The sequence below is a fragment of the Schistocerca nitens genome, chromosome 8 (assembly GCF_023898315.1).
Source record: "Schistocerca nitens isolate TAMUIC-IGC-003100 chromosome 8, iqSchNite1.1, whole genome shotgun sequence".
Taxonomy (NCBI): Eukaryota; Metazoa; Arthropoda; class Insecta; order Orthoptera; family Acrididae; genus Schistocerca; species Schistocerca nitens.
The window spans coordinates 337,872,112-337,888,536 of NC_064621.1; the positions used below are offsets into that span (position 1 = coordinate 337,872,112).

At 42.9% G+C, this 16,425-nt stretch overlaps 1 protein-coding gene across 2 annotated transcripts in view; it reads right to left on the minus strand.

Annotated features, from left to right (window-relative positions):
- Positions 1-16,425, minus strand: part of LOC126198672 (tyrosine-protein phosphatase non-receptor type 9) — an 870,239-nt gene that overhangs the window by 22,003 nt on the left and 831,811 nt on the right. For both annotated transcript variants that reach the window (XM_049935163.1, XM_049935164.1), the window contains exons 8-9: positions 13,224-13,422; positions 6,954-7,114 (exon numbers count right to left, since the gene is read on the minus strand). In XM_049935163.1, coding sequence (XP_049791120.1) covers positions 6,954-7,114; positions 13,224-13,422 — 360 coding nt within the window. The remainder of the gene's footprint in view (positions 1-6,953; positions 7,115-13,223; positions 13,423-16,425) is intronic.

Sequence of the window (16,425 nt, forward strand, 5' to 3'; positions counted from 1 at the left end):
TTTAAGCCAAGAAAAGACTGGAACTTTTCTGTGGTGTTAAGTGTGCCTATGCACCATGTATCCATGAGCTTTGAGTTAATGACACCCTGTTCTCCAATTTTTTTATTGTTTCCATCCTCAGATATCCAACATCACGTTGATTATCAGCCGATACACATGTAAAAGATGCCTATATCAAATCTACACCTACCTCTACATCTATAGTCTGCAAACCACTGTGCAGAGCACAGCAGAGGGTATGTCCTATAGTAATACTTATTAGTGTTTCTTCCTGTTCCATTCACATAAGGAGTGCGGGAAGAACAATTGTTCGAATGCCTCTGTGCGAGCAGTAATCATTCTAATCTTATCTTCACAATTCCCTATGTGAGCGATGTGTAGAAGGCGTAGTATATTCCTAGAGTAATCATTTAAGGCCAGTTCATGAAATTTTGTCAACAGACTTTCTCAGGACAGTTTATGTCTAACCTCAACAGTCTTCCAGTTCAGTTCCTTCAGTAGCTCTGTAACACTCTACCACGGATTAAACAAACCTTTGACCATTCGTGCTGTCTTTCTCTGTATACGTTCAATATTCCCTGCTAGTCCTGCCTGGTAGGGCTCCCACCCACTTGAGCAATATTCTAGACCCAGTCGCACGAGTAATTTGTAAGTAGTCTCTGTTGTGACTCGCCGATCATTCAAAGCGCCGCCGCGCAATTACGCGCGTCCTCTACGTGCGGCGCTGTCTGCCAGCCATGCAGCAGCTGCGCCACCTAAGCGGCCAGCCAAGCAGCGGCCGCTAGACTGGGACTCAGTGCTCATTCGAATGCTAACGTGGTGTACACATGTCTTGCTTGTCAACTTAATCTGTGACTTATATGTGTTGTGTCGTTCTGAAATATATTTGTTAAACTTGACGTTATAACAATTGGCACCGAGGTAGTGGATTTTTCCTTTTCACCGTTGACGCACAGGGTTCCATGGCTACTGTCGAGCAACTATTGCAAAATCTCCTTGAACAGCAAACGCTTCTAACAGCGGCGATTCGCGATTTCGTCGCGGTGTCAAATGCGGGGCGTTTCTCGTCGTTGGCTGTTCCTCCTTTTCCTCCTTACGACGAGACGGCGGAAGACTGGTCTGATTATGAAAAACATCTTCGACAGCATTTCTTGGCATTTCATGTCACGGACGAACAACCATGTAAGTCTCTGTTCCTTTCCTGGATTTCACCTCAAATGTATCAGTTGTTGTCGCAATTGGCTCCTTTGAAGGATCCTGCATCTTTGTCCTTTGCTGAAATGTGCTCACTTCTGTCTGTCTATTTTCAAAAGCAAATGCATGTGGTAGCCTCTCGTGTTGCCTTTTATCATTGTCAAAAACAGCCACATCAGTCCTATTGCACTTGGTCTGCTGAACTTCACGGCCTCAGTCGAAAGCGTCAATTTGTTACTGATGTTCACAAAGAATCCTATGCCGATTCCATGGTACGGGATGCTATTATCCAGTCGGCGCTCGACAAAGAAGTTCAGCAATGTGCCCTTCAGTTGGCGAATCCGACTCTAGATGAAGTTCTCTCCATTGGGCAGTCTTTTGAAATTTCTCGCGCCACTGGGGCGCAAATAGAGGCGTGGGGTAATGTCGGGGAAATACAACCTCTGTGCGCTGTTGACGACATGGGCGGAGCATCCCCGCTGGCCGACGTGGCCGCAGTGCGCTCCCGCGCGCAGCCTCGGCCTAGCCGTAAACAACCCGCTAAGAAACTGCAGCAAAACCCCCGGCAACTTCCTCCATGTCCGCGGTGTTTTACGAAACATTCACGCGAGGATTGTCCCCAACGTTGGACTGTGTGTCACAATTGCAAAAAGAAAGGTCATGTGTCTTCCGTTTGCAAATCCAACCGCATACATGATCATGAACATGACGCTGATTCTGATTCTGTATTGTCTGTCAATTGCACTTCTTCCCTTTCAGGGAAGTTATTCCTCACTGTCCAAATCCTTGGTCGAGATGTTTGCATGCAAGTGGATACCGGTTCTGCTGCCACTATAATTAATTCTCAGACGTATCTTCAGTTGGGTTCTCCACTCCTGTCACCTGTCACTCGGCAACTACGGACATACAATAAACAGAAGATTTCTCTCTTGGGACATTTTAATGCTGAGGTATCTTACAAATCCGTCGTTCACACTGTTCCCATATTTGTGGTCGACCAGAACAACGCAGAAAATCTTTTTGGTTTCGATGCCTTTAACGTTTTTGGGTTCTCCATAGATGACTCTGTCAATATTGTCTCTGATGCTATTCCTTATGCTCAACTGGATTCCTTGTCGACGACATTTTCGTCCCTTTTTTCTCTTGGGTTAGGCCGTGCAAACAACTTTGAAGCTCATATCACACTCAAACCCACTGCTCGGCCTAAGTTTTTTTGGGCTCGGCCCATTCCTGTGGCCCTTTGTGACCGGGTAAAATGGGAGTTGGATCGTCTCACTACTTCAGGGGTCTTGCTTCCTGTCACTTCCAGTGAGTGGTCCTCTCCTGTCGTTGTCGTTGCTAAGCCCAATGGTGATATTCATCTCTGTGGCGATTTCAAAGCCACTGTAAATGCTCAATGCCTCATCGACACTTGCCCTATGCCCCGTCCTGAAGAACTGTTCACTAAACTTGCTGTAGGCCAGTATTTTTCTAAAATTGACCTGTCAGAAGCTTATCATCAACTTCCTCTCGACGCTACTTCCCGGCAGTTTCTGGTCCTTAACATGCCTTTCGGCCTCTATCAATACCAACGCTTGCCATTCGGGGTTGCTAGCGCCCCTGCTCTCTTTCAGCGATTCTTGGAACAATTATTGCTCCCAGTCCCTGGGTGTATCAATTACATGGACGACATTGTTGTCACTGGCTCCACCACTGAAGAACATCTTCAAAATCTCCGCACACTTTTTCATGTCTTACAGACTGCCGTTCTTAAGTGTAATCTTCAGAAATCACAATTTTTTCAGGCATCTATCACGTACTTGGGGTTTCAACTCTCTCAGGACGGTATTCGTCGGCTTCAGCAAACTGTCGCTGCGATAGATGCCTTTCCTCACCCTACATCTGTTAAGGAACTGCAGGCCTTCTTGTGGAAAATAGCATACTATCACAAGTTTTTACCGTCTGTGGCTTCGGTGGCTCAGCCGTTGCATCGCCTGTTGCATAAAAACGTGCCTTTTCACCGGTCCGCGTCATGCGATGCGGCTTTCCAGAAATTGAAGACTATGCTGAAACAGGCCCCGTGCCTGGCTACTTATCGACCTGGCCAACATCTTGTTCTTGCCACAGAAGCCTCTCAATACGGGGTCGGTGCAGTCCTTGCGCACTGTTTTTCTGACGGTTTGGAAAAACCCATTGCTTATGTCTCCAAATCGCTCACGGATGCCCAACAAAAGTATTCTCAGATTGAAAAAGAAGCATTGGCCATTATTTATGCTCTTCATAAATTTGGTGTTTTTCTCTATGGCTCAAAATTTCATCTTGTTACGGATCACAAACCACTTGTTTCCTTGTTTCATCCATCAACGTCACTTCCCGACAAGGCTGCACACTGCCTCCAGCAATGGGCTCTTTACTTGTCTTGTTTCAATTATGAGATTCATTTCCGGCCAACAGCTCAACATGCAAATGCTGATGCTCTGTCTTGCCTTCCCATGAGTCCTGATCAGGCATTCGATAGGGACGAACTTTTATGTTTCCACCTGGATGTTGCGGAGCAGCGGGTTGTGGACGGGTTCCCCATCACTGGGGACAGGCTGGCAGCTGCTACGAGTTCTGACCCTACCCTCTCCCAGGTTTTACGCTGTATTCAGAAGGGTCGGCCAGATCGCCCGTCCGCTAAGACTTCTGATCCGTTGCGGAACTACTACGCTTTGCGCTACCGCCTCACGGCTAGGGATGGTGTTATCCTCCTCTCCACTGACAATGCTTCGCCGCGTGTCGTGGTACCTGCATCTTTGCGTGCTTCAGTCTTGCACCTCCTTCATCAACGGCACTGGGGTGTGTCTCGCACGAAATCTCTGGCGCGCCGTCATGTGTACTGGCCTGGCATCGACTCTGAAATAGCACACATGGTCGCTGCCTGTGGCCCTTGTGCTTCACAGGCCGCAGCCCTGAAGTCATCTTTGTCACCTTGGCCTTCGCCTGAGAAGCCCTGGGAGCGCATTCATGCTGACTTTGCGGGACCCTTTTTAGGTACTTATTGGCTCCTCGTAATTGACGCCTACTCTACCTCTCCTTTCATTGTCCGTTCACGTCGCCTACCACCGCGGCAACCACCAGTGCTCTCGCCCGCATTTTTTCTTTGGAAGGCCTCCCCTCTACTCTTGTTACTGATAATGGTCCGCAATTTGCCTCTTCCGAATTTGTGGATTTTTGTGCTCGTCATGGCGTTATGCATGTCACAGCCCCGCCGTTCCATCCACAATCCAACGGTGAGGCTGAACGACTGGTCCGCACATTTAAGGCTCAGATGCGGAAACTTCTGACTTCTTCTGCTGCTGATGATGCGCTTCTCCAGTTTCTGGTGTCTTACCGTTTCACCCCCATGGGCGACCACAGCCCGGCTGAGCTCTTACATGGCCAACAGCCCCGCACGGTACTTCATCTTCTGCGGCCTTCCACCTCACGGCCGCGGGTGCCTTCACTTGGCCAGTTCACCGCCGACGACCTTGTCTGGGTGCGGGGATATGGCAGGCGGCCAAAATGGAGCCCGAGCCGCATCTTACGACACCGTGGCAGAAGCCTGTATGAAATCCAGATGGACACGGGTGTTGCAGTGCGTCATTCAGACCAGCTTCGGCCTCGTGTGCCGGCAACGCCTGTTCCGAATGCCGCTACACCACCTTCGGCTCTACCTGACGTTCGGGATCCTGGCATCTCTCAATACTCACAACACAGCCCTCTCACCGTCATCGCGATGCCAGCACCAGAACGGATGCCACCAGGAGACGTGCTCATGCAGGAACCGGATGATCATCCTCTGTCAGAGCAAATCTACTCGCCTCCTCCTCCAACGGACGCCGACACATCGCCCATGTCTCCTGTCATATCAACTGGACTTGCTGCAATGGGCAGATTGGTGCATGGGGCCCCAGCAGATTCGACCCCTACGTCTCCTGTCATCTCGACCCGTTATCATCGGGGACACTTCCGTCCGTATGGGAAGCCTCCTCCTCGAGACTTTATGGCGAGTCAAAGAACGCCTATGGACGTTAGCCATCCTCAGGACACCTCCATCAAGACCAGTGCAACAATTTCAAAGGGGGGAAAAGTGTTGTGACTCGCCGATCATTCAAAGCGCCGCCGCGCAATTGTGCGCGTCCTCTATGTGCGGCGCTGTCTGCCAGCCATGCAGCAGCTGCACCACCTAAGCGGCCAGCCGAGCAGCAGCCGCTAGACTGGGACTCAGTGCTTATTCGAATGCTAACGTGTACACATGTCTTGCTTGTCAACTTACTCTGTGACTTATATCTGTTGTGTTATTCTGAAATATATTTGTTAAACTAGACGTTATAACAGTCTCCTTTGTAGATTGATTGCTATTCCTCAGTATTCTACCAGTAAGTCTAACACCTGTGTTACCCAAGACTGAACCTATGTGATCATTCTATTTCATATCCCTACAAAGTGTTATGCCACAGTACTTGCATGAATTGGCCAATTACAACAGTGACTCATTGATATTATATCAAACAATGGAAAATCCAGGATAGTAACAATATAAGGAAAAGGAAAGTAGCTACTCACAAAATAGTGGAGATGACAAAAAAGACTGTCATAAAGCTTTCAGCCAGCAAGGCCATCATCAAAAATACTCACACACACACACACACACACACAAATGCGAACAGCGGCACCAGTGTGCGATGGGAGTAGCAACTGGATGGGGGTAAGGAGATGGCTGGGGGGGGGGGGGGGGGGCAAGGAGGAGGGATAGTAGGGTAGGGGGTGGCAGACAAAGACATGCTGCTGGGGAGTGCACAGGGACAAGGTGGAGAGATTGTAGGTCAGGTATGTGCAGTCAGGAGGTTAGATGGATGGAAGGGCAGAGAGAGGAAGGGGGATGGGGGTGGCGGAAAAGGCAGAAGTAAAAGGACTGGGTGTGATGGTGGAATGATTGCTGTGTACTGCTGGAATGGCAACAGGGAAGGGGCTGGATGGGAGAGGACAATGACTGACCAAGGTTGAGGCAGGAGGGTTGCAGGACATAGGATAGGGAAAGTTCTCATTTGCGCAATTCAGAAAATCTGGTGTTAGTGGGAAGGATCCACATGGCGCAGGCTGTGAAGCAGTCACTTCAATGACCCCCTTCCCTGTTCTCATTCCAGCACTACACAATCCTCATTTCCTCCATCGCACCCAGTCCTTTTACTTCTGTCCTGTTTCTCTACACCCCCCCTCCCCCCTCCTCACTCCGTCTAACCTCTTGACTGCACATATGTGCCCTACTCTCACTCCGCCTCATCCCTGTGCATTCTCCAGCAGCACATCACTGTCTGCCACCACTACCTTACTATCCCTCCCCCTTCCTGCCCCAGCCTCCTCCTCACCCCAACCCAGTCACCACTCCCATCATGCACTGGTGCTGCTGCTCGCAGTGTGGCCTCAGTTGCCTGATACTGCAGTCGTGCGCGCGTGTGTGTGCGTGTGTGTGTGTGTGTCCGTGTGTGTGTGTGTGTGTGTGTGTGTACTCTGGCTTAAGAAAAAATTATTTTTAAATCTTCTACTGTGATTGTGCAAATTACAGTTCAGTTTTAACTTTTTCTTAAGGAATAAATATCACCAAGAAGCGAACATACAAACAACTAAGTAAAAATTTCAATATGCCTCTGCACAACATTCCATTATGTACTTTATGTAAGTTTCAATCTGCCTTTTAAAAATGAAAAATATCATGTATATCTATGTTACAATATTTCAGTATCTAGCTTTTCCCTCACCTTGTGTTGAAATGAATGCATTTTTCTGTTTATACCCATCAACAAAATTTGCATTTATATAATCACTGGAGGCTTCACCATCTATCTGGGAAAGCAAAACTCTACTGTGATCATAGCACAGAACATCTGTGTATCGATTCTTTGGTGCATTTGCAGGTTGCCTGTGAACAGAAAACAAAGTGGTTATGAAAGATCTATAAAAGTAATTTATTCAATGACTCATTTAGTTTATATCAAATGAAAAATTTACAAGGAAACTACTAATAACTTTCCTCCAATGTCTGCACAAAATTGCAATACCTTCATCCTGTGGTTCTCCTTTTCAACAATACTGATATCATGCACTATCCTACTCTCAGTAGATCAGGTATATTTGTTGTTGCCTTTACATCAAACATATTTCTATCATGAGTGGGGTTCCAAACTTTAAGAAAAAAGCTTTAGTAATGTTTCACAGGATATCTTGAAAGATCCACACTTAAAAAACTGGAATTATCCCAGTTGTCTGCTGGATAATTAAAGTCTTCTCTGATGTGGATCAGTATGATTAGAAAACATACATACACCTGAACTCAGGTTTTCTCCGGAGATTTTGGTTACATCTAGGGTGAGCCTAGTGGTTGACAGAAAGATCTAATTACATGTTTGTACCCACCATTGACACTGAGTCTTGCTCAAACAATTTCACATGCAGCTTTGGTTTCTGTCGTGGTGGATTTGAGCTTCTTGTCTCCTAAGACAAATACACCACCTACTTTTCCCATTTGCCCATCATTACAATATATACTTAGAGATACCCCAAACACTGTCACTTTTGAGTTTTAGCCAGCTCTCTGTACCAAGTATTACATAAGTTCCAATGCTTTTTAGAAGTGCTACAGCCTTTAATGTGTAGCACACCCTCGATCCCTTTAGGGGCACACTACAGATCTCAAACCTACACTAGAATTCACAGCACAGCTTCTCGCAGAACATTCAGAGTCCTTACATTTGCATTTACATTTACTTCTATACTCTACAAGTAACCTTATGATGTGTGCAGAAGGCACCCTGGTGCCACAATAACTTCCCCCTTCTCTGTTCCATGTGTAAATGATGCATGAGATGAGAACCTCTGTCATGTTCACTAATGTCGCTTTTGAAGTAATTCTAGAAACTGGAGCAGAAGGCAGCACCAGTTCAAGAAATACGTCGCGAAAGACTTCGTAGCCATGCATGAGATGAGTGTTTGTGAGAGGGAGGAAGTAGTATGTTGCCCAACTCTTCTTCAAATGTATACACTCTTAATTTCAACAGTAACATTCCCTAGGATACACAATGTGTCCTCTTGTACCAGCTTCCCCTGGAATTTGTTGAGTATCTTTGTAATGCTCTCGCATTTACTTAATTATACCATAACAAGACACAATACTCTTCATTGGATCTTCTCTGTCTTTTCTCTTAATCCTTTTTGGTAAAACCAAGTGACATGGCACAGTGGTTAAAAAACTGAACTCACATTCAGGAAGAAGATGGTTCAAATCTCCACCTGGCCATCCAGATTTAGGTTTTCTGTGATTTCCTTAAACTGCTTAAGGGAAATGCAGGATAGTTCCTCTGAAAGGGCATAGTCGATTTCCTTCACCAGCCTGCCCTAATTTGAGCTTCTGCTCCATCTTTAATGCTCTGGAGATTGGCCAATTAGAAGAGAATTAAGTCTGGGAAACTGGCCATTTACACCATTATTGAAAGCATTACTGGCAATATATTTTCTAGAACAACACATACTACAAATGGACCAAGCCTCTAGATTTGTTTTTCATATTTACTTTAGTTCTTTGATAGAATACAAATTTTAAAATAACAAGTGTAACTATCCTTCCAAGAAAAAAGTGCGGTGTGAGTTATTGAGCAATTTCTTCCTCTTGAGGTTCCAAAATTTTTTGATGCAACAAATGAGATGTATTTGTAGCAAATTACAGAAAACTGAGAAACCTAATCAGTATATGCATGAAATGATTTCAATGGGATCATATTGGTTCAGCCATTCCTGACAGCAGCTGTCATGTCCACTAATGTCGCTTTTGAAGTAATTCTAGAAATTGGAGCAGAAGGCAGCACCAGTTCAAATGGTTCAAATGGCTCTGAGCACTATGGGACTTAACTTCTGAGGTCATCAGATGCCTAGAACTTAGAACTAATTAAACCTAACTAACCTAAGGACACCACACACATCCATGCCCGAGGCAGGATTCGAACCTGTGACCGTAGTGGTCACGCAGTTCCAGACTGTGCAGCACCAGTCAAGGGACAGGTAGCGAGATGTCCGTACTTTGTTCTCATATGAAATGAGTTAAGTTTTTGAGTGACAGATGGCTTGTGTGTTCAGAAAATCACAGTCCGACCTATTTCACACAAGGTTTTTTTAACATGAGGTTGTGGGATGGAATAATGATAATATTATGAAAATAAACGACTGCTACTCACTATATGAGGACTGTTAAATAGTTCCAGAACTTTCTCCACAAAATTTTCTGTGCTTATCTTTTACTTATTGTGCATGGTATCCTTCGATATATTCTCTTTCACAATTGATACATCATCCCCAAAGCCGTTTCCACTTCCGGAAGCAGTATTGGTACACCTCTTGCTGGATCACACAAAAAACAATCTGGGAATTTACTTTTATCTTGTCTATCACTGGAAATCTTTGTCCTTTCAACAGAGTTTTCAACTTTGGAAATTAAAAAAAAGTCCACAGGGGCCAGTCTGAAGAGTACGAAGGATGTGGCAGCAAGGTGATTTCATTTTTTGTGCAGTAGTCAAGCACCATCTGGGATGAATGTGCAGGTGTGTTATCGTGATGCAAGAGCCATGAATTGTCTCGCCATATTTCAGGCCATTTCCTTCTCACATTTTCTCACAGCACCACTGATTAACAGTTTGTCCCTGTGGTACGAATTCATAATGAAAACTATCAGCATGGCTATGGCTTTGGCATTTGGCTGCCGTGACAAGCTTTTTTTGATCTTTGAGAACCTCTCCTGACCCATAGTGAAGATTGAACCACGGTTACAACTTCATAAGTGTAGACCCATGTCTTATCACCAGTTATGATTCTCTTAAGTAAAATCTCATTCTCATTTGCACGATACAAAAGCTCTTCACAGATTGTGGTGCAAAAGTGTTACTTGTCTTTACTCATGAGCCGTGGAAAAACTTGGCAGCAACACGGTGCATTTCAAGATACAGCGCTAGGATTTCATGACATGATCCAACTGAAATGTTACATTCTTCTGCAATCTCTCAGGCAGTCAATCTTCGATTGGCATTCAAAATTTTGTTGATGTTCCTGACATGAGCATCATTGGTAGACATCGCAGGACATTCTGAAGGAGGGTCATCTCCAACTTCAGTCCTGCCATTTTTAAACTATATGAACCATTCGATGAAGCACTTATTTGGTGTGTCTCTGTAAAGGTCTTCTTGAGTTTCATGCAGAATTTAATGCAGATGCATTGCTGCTCTAACTCTGCAGCTCTCTCACACACACATGACCACTGCCTCGGGCTGTCGGGGCCAGACTGCGAGCAACAGTGCATGATGCAAGAAGCAATCTCAGTGGTGGGGGTAGCTGGGGCAGGGAGGCGGAGGGAGAGCTGGGTACAGATGAGGGATTGTGTAGTACTGTTTGTGGGAGCATACTGGGACAAGCTGGAGAGGGTAGGGTAGCTAGATGAAGTCGGGAGGCTAGATGGCAGTGAAAAAAAGGAAGTAAAAATACTGTGGGTGCACTTATGGAATAGAAGGCTGTGGGGTAGGAACAGGGAAGAGGATAGGTGGGTGAAGAACAATGACTAAAGAAGGTTGATGTCAGGAATATTATGGGAATGTAGGATATACTCCATGGAGATTTCTCACCTATGCAGTTCAAGAAAAGCTGGTGTTGGTAGGGAGGATCCAGATGGCAAAGGCTGTGAAATAGTCATTAAAATGCAGCCTATGCCAGCTGGATCCTTCCTACCAACACCAGCTTTTCTGAACCTCTCTCCACCTCATCCCTGTATGCTCACACAAACAGCACTACACTATAACCAGCTCTACTTCACCCTCCTCACCCCAGCTATCCCAACAAAACAGACTGCAGCATTTCTGTGTGTGTGTGTGTGTGTGTGTGTGTAGTCTATTTTGGATGAAAGCTTACATGTTTAGTAGTCTTTTGGTTGTGCGTATCTCCAACTCATCATCTCCGCTATATGGTGAGTAGGAATATTTCCTTTTCTAAACAATTATTTAAGATTCTTTGAATGAATCTCAGCCTTACCTCTGCTTCTCCTATGATTTGTTTATGTGGTCATTCCACTTTAGGGCACTCCTAGGTATTTAATGATTGTTGCTGTTTCCAATGAGTTTTCACCAATAGCATAATAAAATCTAATGGATCTCTTAGCCTAATTATATGAATGTATTATGTTTATCTATGTTCATAGTGAACTGTCAATCCCTACGCCAGTATTCAACCTTCTACAGGCCTTCTGATGTTGGCAATCTTTCTACAGGCAGTAGTTTTGTCTGCAAAAAGCCTCACTAGAGCTCCTGACATTATCTGCTACATCATTTATATATCTTGAGAACAATAATGGCCATAGAACACTCCCTGGGATACTCCAGAAATTACCTCCACATCTGTCGATCATGTTCCATTAAGAGTTAACATATCAAGTTCTGTCTGTTAGGAAAGTCCTGAAGCCATGCACTAAGCTCATATTTTATTTACTAAATGACAGTATGGGACTGCATCAAGTGCTTCCTGGAAGCCAAGCAACACAGCATCAACTTGGACATCTTTGTGTACAATGCAATGGATTTCATGCACAAACAGAGTGAGCTGTATTTCACAAGATCTCTGTTTGCACAAACGATGTTAGTTTCTATAGAGGAAGTTTTTGTCATAGTGTGTGAACACAGAACATGTCCCATTATCCTACAACAGATTGATGTGTGCAATAAAGGCCTACAGTTATGTCCACCCATCTCACAGGTATCTCAACCCGTCCTGATGCCTTTTCTTTACTTCGCAATTTTAGTTGATTTTCTATTCTGTAATCAGTTCTCCCAATATCTGCCATTTTGGCATTCATGTGATGATAGGAAAGAGGAACTGTATTATGAGATTCCATGTTAAATCAATTGAATTCTGGATTCAGTATTTCAGCCTTATTTTGGTCATATTCCATTTTGGTGTCATTATAGTCACTGCACCACTGAACAGCTGATTACCGACTTTACATGGGACTGAAACTTCTTAAGAGTTTTGGGGAGATCAGTTGGCAAAATTTTACCTTCAAATTCATTGAACACTTGTCACACTGCTCTCCTTATGCTCATTTTGGTTTTGTTCAGCTTCTGTTTGTCACCTAGTTTTTGACTTCACTTAAATCTGTGATGTAGCTGTTTTTGTTCTGGTAGTAACTTTCCAAGATAATTATAATACTAAAATGAGTCTTACCCATCACTTACAACCTTGGTCTTATCCATATCTCACAACCTTGCATGGCACATACTAGTCTATGGCATATTGTAGTATGCTACTGAATTTCATATATTCTTGCTCCACATCTTCATCCTCTGACCTGAGAATTTGATGTTGACTTCTCAGATATTGAAGTTGCAATTTGTTTCCTATCACACTTGCTAAGCATGATCACTAATGCTCTCCTGTACATTAACTGACTCAAAACACTCTCTTAGTTACTAAGGAATTTGAGACATAACCACCATGAGTCATCTCTCTTCTACCTCTTCAAAGTAATTTTCAGATATGACATTCAAAACAATCTCTCACAAATCCCTGCCACTGGCACCTGTTTTAATCATGTGACTTTCCCATTTTAAAGATGGCAACTGAAGTCTCCCAATATCTCTCCAGTTTCGGAGAGCCTCTGCAATACTCAAAATTTGAGAAGGGGAAAATGGGGCTGAAGATGTGAACTGAAATTTGTGTCAGGGAGGCCACTGGACTTAGTCTGTGCAGATGTGGTAGCCACTAAGCTATAGTGGTGCAGTGGTTAGTGCATCTGCCTAGTAAGTAGGAGACCAAGATACAAGTCACAGCAGTGGCACAATTTTAATTCATTTGTTTGAGCTTCTATCCTTATCACAGAATAAAAAATAACATCAGATACCTTTTGAACAGCCCTCATACTACTACTACTACTACTACTACTACTACTACTACCAACACCATTCCAAATTTTAAAAAAAATCAAAAATGAGGTTATCAAATCATACCTTGCATGGTTGAAGGAACCTTCAGGCATTCTGGACCGAATTTCTGTGTAGTCCTGAATGAGGCCAAGGCGACCCTTTGTCCTAACCATTTCTACAAACTGCTCCAGAGTTGTGCCCTGGCTGATATCACAGTGCAAGCTGTCATCATCAGAGAATCCACTGCTTGCAGAGGACGGAGGAGGGGCGGGTGAGGAAGCACCTGCATCAAATGCAAGTGAACATGAATAAACATTAATCTGAAACCAATCCAAGTGAAGAAATTTTTCTGCATGTACAATATTAAGAAAAAAATTAACTTTTTCATTAAAAGCTTTATAATATGTATCAGTATTACAATATCACTCAATAAATATTAGTCATGATTTATATCATAAATATAATTACACTGATGGAAGTAGAAAGTATTACACTAAGAAGCACCAGTTTGATCTTTATGAAACTTTGTTAAGATGTTCATTTAAGTCATGATTCCATTCTGAACAGATGTCTGTCATCTACATCAGTATGACATGCACTACAGGCAGCAATATACTCCTGTAATCATTCTGGCATGAACACAAAGTCTCCAAATGTCATCTCAAAGAATTTCTTGCCCTGCTTGAAACAAATGCTATATCATCTCATGAGGATTGTTGACTGGAGGCTGCTATGAAAGTATACGTCTTCCCACCACATCCCAGACGTGCTCTATAGGTGTCGGATGGGCCTTCAAGTATCTGTACATTCATTATGGCACGTGTGGTATGAGTTACAATGTATAGGCTTGCATTATCTTGTAGCACGCTATTTGATACCCTGATCACGAAGGGTATAATGACAGTTTATCATTCTTGCTAGATACTGGTGAGCATTCAGCCTTCCTTCAGTTACCAAATTAATTCTGTTCTTGTATTCAGTAACTCTAGAAATAGTACAAGGCTACTAATTCTTCAGAACAAAATCATTAGAAACATGTGTGCTGCCCACAAAAATGAGTCATGTCACCCATTATTCAAGAAATTTAAAGTACTAACAATTACTTCATTTTACATTTTTCAAATTTCTATTTTTGTATATAATAATCAACATAATCTTGAAAAGTTCCATTTTAAGCATAGCTACGGTACTCGCCACAAGGAAAACTTCAAATTTCCTTCACATCACTTAAAGCTTTATGCTCAGATACCACTGTACATGGGGCTAAAAATATATAACAGATTAAAAGGATGAAACATATTAACAATGGACCTTGATTTGCTGAAAAGTTTACTCCAAAATATTTTAATAGAGAAATGTTACTAAACCATTGCAGAATTCATGAAAGACAGTATAACACTTAGAACAGTAAAAATCTATAGCTAATATTTCTGTGTTGTCAACAAAGGAAATAGGTAAACTGTTAATTTATAGTAAATATTGTTGTGTTGTATTTATTGGCATTATTCTTAAAATAGTGTAAAAAGAATTTCTGTAAATCATTACACATTATATTTTTGCTAAACTTGATGTGCCTCCTGTACAACAGATCATATGATCTGTACAATGTATGTAACGAGACTAATAAATAATATTTTACATTTTACAGCTTCCCAGACTATGATTCCTGAGTAGGGGAAGTATGTGTCTCAAGAACTGCTGCTTCCACTTAACACCACAGAATGCCACTCAACTGCCCAGTTGTTTCTGGCTCTACCACGTGCATCTCTACTTTCTATGGGATAATGTCAGTGGTAAACTTTTACATCCACATCTGAATCTGTACTCTACAACTACAATGAAGTGTGCAGCAGTGGGTACTTCCTGTTATACTAATTATTAGAGCTTCTTCCTGTTCCATTTTTGTATGGTGCACAGGAAGAATGACTGTTTAAATGCTCCTGTGCACACTGGAATTGAGCTCATTTTGTCCTCATGATCCTTACATAAGCAATACATAGGAGATTGTAGTATATTCCTAGAATCATCACTTAAAGTCAGTTCTTGAAACTTCGTAAGCAGGCTTTCTTGGGGTAGTTTGCATCTGTGCAGGTCTCTGAAAGTTCAGTTTCTTTAGCATGTCTGTGACACACTTCCACATGTCAAACAAACATGTGACAAAAAGTGATGCTCTTCTCCATATACACTGAGTGTTCCCTGTTAGTTCTATTTGGTATGAGTCCCACACACTTGATCAGTATTCTAGGAAGAGTTGCATGAGTGATTTCTAAGCAATCTCCTTTGAATATGTTTGCATTTTTCTAATATTTACCAGTAAAGTGAAGTCTGGCAACTACTTTACCAGTGACTAAGCGTATATATAATCATTTCATTTCATATGCCTATGCAGTTTTGTAAGCAGATATTTGTACAATCTGAGTGACTCCAACAGATATTCCACTCAAAGGTTACTATGTTTTTATCATTTTGTGAATGGACAATTTTACATTTTTGAACATTTAAAGTAAGTTGCCAATCTCTGCACCACTTTGAAATCTTATCAAGATCTGAGTGAATTTCTGTGCAGTTTTTTCAGACAGTACTTCATTACAGATAACTACACCATTTGCAAAAAGTCTGAGGCTTCTATTAATATTGTTTGCAAGGTCATTAATACGCAACATGAACAGTAAGGGTCCCAAAACATTTCTCTGGTGCACAGTCATTTCTAGATCTGTCCCTAACTCCCTATCCAAGATAACATGCTGCATTATCCCTACCAAAAATCCTCAGTCCTCTCAAAAATTTCACTTGCTGCTACATATGAGAATAATTCTCATAATAAGTATAGATGTCGTAATAAGCCAAAACATTTGCAGAAATTGAGAAGTACTGCGTTTACATAACTGCCTTGATACATACATTTAAGGATGTTGTGTGAGAAAAGTGTAAGTTGGGGTTTCACATCCACAGTGCCTGGCATGGAGGAAGTCATTCTGTTCAAGATCTCAACCAAGCTTTCAGTAATTTATTTCTAGTGGGTCATGATATCACTCTGCCTGTAACTTCTGTCCTGATTTCAGCTGTTGTCTCCTGACTGTTCCTCAGAGTCCACATTATCACCACTCATATTGCAGTCATTGCACAACAGCCAACCGTCCATGTGACCTGTTCATATGAGGCTCCCATCTACCTCACACAAATCATTCAATCTTTCTCAAAGTACAAAAGATGGCGATAAGCGCATGTACATGATGGACAGTGTAAATCTATTACATTGGTGCACAAGTTTGTATCATTTTTCAAT